The sequence below is a fragment of the Megalops cyprinoides genome, chromosome 11 (assembly GCF_013368585.1).
Source record: "Megalops cyprinoides isolate fMegCyp1 chromosome 11, fMegCyp1.pri, whole genome shotgun sequence".
NCBI lineage: Eukaryota > Metazoa > Chordata > Actinopteri > Elopiformes > Megalopidae > Megalops > Megalops cyprinoides.
The window spans coordinates 18,902,067-18,906,606 of NC_050593.1; the positions used below are offsets into that span (position 1 = coordinate 18,902,067).

General features: G+C 39.8%; 1 protein-coding gene across 1 annotated transcript; it reads right to left on the reverse strand.

Annotated features, from left to right (window-relative positions):
• Positions 1–1,911: 1,911 nt before the first annotated feature.
• LOC118785650 (transcription factor Sox-1a) lies at positions 1,912–3,617 on the reverse strand. Its single transcript, XM_036540472.1, has one exon. It carries the CDS (start codon positions 3,375–3,377, stop codon positions 2,352–2,354), a length of 1,026 nt encoding a protein of 341 aa, XP_036396365.1. The 5' UTR covers positions 3,378–3,617; the 3' UTR covers positions 1,912–2,351.
• Positions 3,618–4,540: the final 923 nt, after the last annotated feature.

The following is a 4,540-nucleotide window of genomic DNA, read 5'->3' on the forward strand; positions in this document are numbered from 1 at the left end:
ATGAATCGCTAATTATTGCATGTATTCCAGTCTTACTCCACGGAAGCATTGCAAAAGGAACAGAATGGCATGGATATCCCTATCCTTTTCTAAAATTCCAATCGAACAAGAAAATGCAGGAAAATGTAGAACACAGAAATTGTTTGATATGCACTGTTTATTCCCTGCCTTTCTGATGTTCAGAATTTTAGATACAATCGTGTATCTAATCCTACCTCAGGCTAATCTTCTCATTCAATACACTTATAAAGTGAATTTAAAACCTAAAATTCCTTAGCAATTAACATGGCAGGGCCTTGTTATCACGCTCCCCAACGGAGAAATCTGGACTTAGAAAATCAATTGAGTTCTCCTACAAAACTAATAAAAACACGTTGTCTGTTTCAGTTTCATTGCATAGATTTGGTAAAAACGAACTTTACAAACAAAATTCACATTTCAAAGGAAAGTACACGGAATTAGCAAAATATCAAACGCTTGCACAGCCCTTCAATTAGTCAGAAGTAGGCTACTGTAATTCTTCGCAAATGGTTAAGGTATATCTTTTGCTTAAGTATGCACAAGACAGGACTACTCTCGCAGACAGTACGATTTGATATTGTAAATTTTTCAAAAGAAAAAAAATGTATTGAAAAGGTCTCGAAATTTCGCACTCCGACAATTAAACTCAGAAGGTATGAAAGTAGGTCTTGATCCTTTCCTGTTATTTTCCGGTTTGCACACTCCCAAGACAAGGACGTTTTTAAATTGTAAATTGACAAGGTCAAAAATCTACTTGAAAAAAAAAAATCCCCATTCCAGCAGAACTGCATCGATGATCTTTAAAGCTACTATCATAATTGTCGTGTTCATTAAGAACTTTCAAACATTTTAAAACAACATTTAACCGTAAACGGTAAGTTTATTATTATTATTATTATTATTACCATCATCATTATTATTATTAATAATAATGATAATAATAATAATATACTACATCTAACCGCAAGAGACACAAAAGTGCTAGCTTGACATTTTAAAATAAAGACAGATGATCGTCATGTAGCTTTATAAATACAACAAAACTATACGAATCTACATAAAGAAACCAATACAAATAAATAACTGAAATATGCATGTATTTGCTCATCTCGGAATTGGAATTGCGGCGACGTGAGGCTTTTACCTCAATCAGACTTCAATATTAATATCTGACATTTCAATACAACTTCTATATTATAACTACATGAGAAGAAAATCAGGCTTCAGCAAACTTTTAAAAATACATATTGGACTTTTTCCGCAATACTTTTCAGTGGGATTCTTCTCACTTGTGGAGGCCTACCTATTCACACTGAACCAAAGGATCAAGCCGTCGTGATTCTGTAACGAATAATTATGTCGATCATTACTAATTAACCTAGTATTTACACGTATCTGCCATTTGTAAGGTTTATACGCGCCCCATGTAGGCTAAGATTAAAGTTTGTCGTCACTTTAACCGCACAGAATCGGGTCAACATATATAGTAAATGTGACAATAAACACTACCGGATGCGTGGGTAGGGTATCTTTGCCAACTGAACAAAATCAAATGAGCTATTTGATTTATAATCCACATTACCATAAAATGAGCCGACTCTGTATTCATGTAACACAAGATAACACAAATAATGAAACGTATAACAGCCTTTTTCGGAACCAGGGCAACATATATGTAAAATTTATTTAACTCATAATTCACCGCAATGTCAGGATTTCGTTCTTTTCTGGCAGAAATTCATTTAGTAAACTATTTACAGTTGCAGTCTCTTGACAACCTCTAGAATTTCAAAAATATATACAATTTGCAAGAAATATTACAACAAAAAATTAAATTCAGATACAGAAACTTACGTTTACAAACGTATGTGGAAAAGGGAAAGGGGAAAATTGTATAAACTTGTAAAAACATTTTCATGTTTATTCAAAGTACATGGTTACATATGGTATGTTAATAGCTTTTAAAACTGGTTGATTCGCACAAAAATCGAGGAGAATCGGTAGACTGAACTCACAGGTAAACCGCAGGCCTATTATTATTATCATTGTAATTATTTTCAAAACTTGGCATTGTCGTCAATTGAGTGAATTAAAATTTAACATTTAGCGCTCAGATGTGGACAACATAGAACAATCCATTCTAAAAATGCGTTCTATGTAATATCGTTTCTGTCTCTAAAAGGCGATCCGAACAATATTAACCTTCAATTTACATGAACACCAAAACATTCTGTACAAAAGGTAGGTAAGTGATGACCTAAAAAAAGAGGTAAATATTTGGTTACGTGTTTCTTTATGCTCGTTGCCGTTTGTATTTTTTGTCTCGTTTTTTAAATATGTGTCAATGGAACTGTTCCGTTTACCCCTGTTGTAGTGCTCTGGTAATGTTGTGGTAATGTATGAAGCCTGCTTTGAACAGACGGGTCACCTGCCTCTCCCGTGGGTAAATACATGCTTATCATTTCTCTCAAGTCCCCCGGACACGGCGCTCTAGAATGACTGGTGACGGGAGGGCTTACACTCGGTTCCGATTTCACCAGCGACCCCAGGGTGCCGATGGCACCTGAGGAGGCGACACTCGAGTTCTGGTGCTGCGTGTAGGAGATCCCCCCGTACCCCGACGGAGAGGCGCTAATGTAAGTCTGAGAGTTCGAGATGGGGCTATACTGGAGGGCGGTCATGTCGTACCGGTGCATGGGCTGGGGGTTGTGCGGGTGGTGGTGCACGTGGTGATGGTGCGACCCGCTGCCCGGGTGCTGACTGTAGGCTAGCTGCGCTTCTTGCATCATCGCCGCCGCTGCTGCCGCTGCCGCCACCTGCCCCGAGTAGGCACCGTTTGCCCAGCCATTAATGTGTGCATAGCCGGCACCAGCCGTGCCGCCGTGACCCCCGGGACTCTCTAACCTCTGTCCGACCCCTGCTGGACTCATTCCGACCCCAAGACCAACTCCACCTCCACTGCCACCCCCGGTAAGCAGACCCCCGGCTAAAGAGTATTTGTCCTTTTTGAGCAGCGTCTTGGTCTTCCTCCTGGGTCTGTACTTGTAATCCGGGTGTTCTTTCATGTGCATGGCCCGCAACCTCTTCGCCTCATCAATGAAGGGTCTCTTTTCCGCCTCCGACATAACTTTCCACTCGGCGCCCAGCCTCTTGCTAATTTCGGAGTTGTGCATTTTGGGATTCTCCTGAGCCATCTTCCGCCGCTGACCGCGAGACCACACCATAAAGGCGTTCATCGGTCTTTTGACTCTCTCTTGGTTTGCTTTGTTCCCATTGTTTGGCAACGTTTGCCCCGAATTTGTATTCGTTTGCGGTCCTGGGGAGTGCAGGTCCGTTTCCATCATCATGCTATACATTCACCTGGCTTTAACTTTTCAACCAATGCAGAGAAACATTCAGTTTCGGGGCTCAAGTCTGGCTTTACTGGCCCAAACGATCAAGCCTCATAGAAAAAAAGAGCAAAAAAGTAATGTAATCCAGAATGACAACGAGTCTTCTTTGGACGTTCTCTCTTGGGCACTTTTTTCCTCTCCACTTATTTTTGACATCCAAACGTGATGAAAAAACGTCTTTCAGCTACTTTCTCTAACGGTGTACAGAAGTTAATAGTGCAGCAGCCATGAGACGCGCTTTGGCAGCGATTAAATGCGCTGGAGGCGGCCAATGGCGTTTTAGAAATGATGTGATTTGCATGGCTTTGGTCAGGTGACGTAGATAGAGAGGTGAGAACCAACCAGAAGGCGGAGTGTGAATGGGTTCATTTCGGCCTCTCACACGGAAGGTAAATAGTAATAAAAGAGTTAGAAGTTTTTCCCTTCCAAGTATAGCAAGCAAGACACTAATGTTTTACAAATGCAATGCAATAAAGAAATTTATGAAACAATTACTTCCACGCTGTATTTTCACAGATACACTTAACTGAATAGCTACAGGTAGGAAATGCTGCAGTTGTAGACTTACGACTGGAAACGCATAAGCTATAGTTACATTCTACTGAGTTGTGAACGAGAAATGAATTTCTGAGGAAGAAATTATGGAGATTTAGCGAAAGGGTGGCAAACCAACGAAGCTAGTACACCGATCGTATTCATCACATTCCTAAGATCTGACACATTTATTAAATATTACAGTGTATCCTGTATATCCTATAATTAAACCACAGTAAGACAAATTGCCATGATTTTGAATCCGTTAATACAATAATGCTTTATCTATAATGATAGGCTACTGTATTCAAAAAAATATTAATTACGTTCAAACTGTAGGCAAGTGATTTAATATCATACCTTGGTAAAAGAAAATCTGTTTGCAATAACAGAGTATATAGCCTACCTAAGAGATAGGCCTACATCAGAACATGTCGGCTACGTGGCTAAAACACATACTACAGCGAATGTTAGTCTTGCTTTCGTTTTACTTGCAAACTAGTTGTCTACGCAGGCTGTTCATACATGTTTGTTTTATTCATACAACAAGGCGCGTTTTTAGGGATTGCAAAAAGACAACCTGCTTGGCGTAC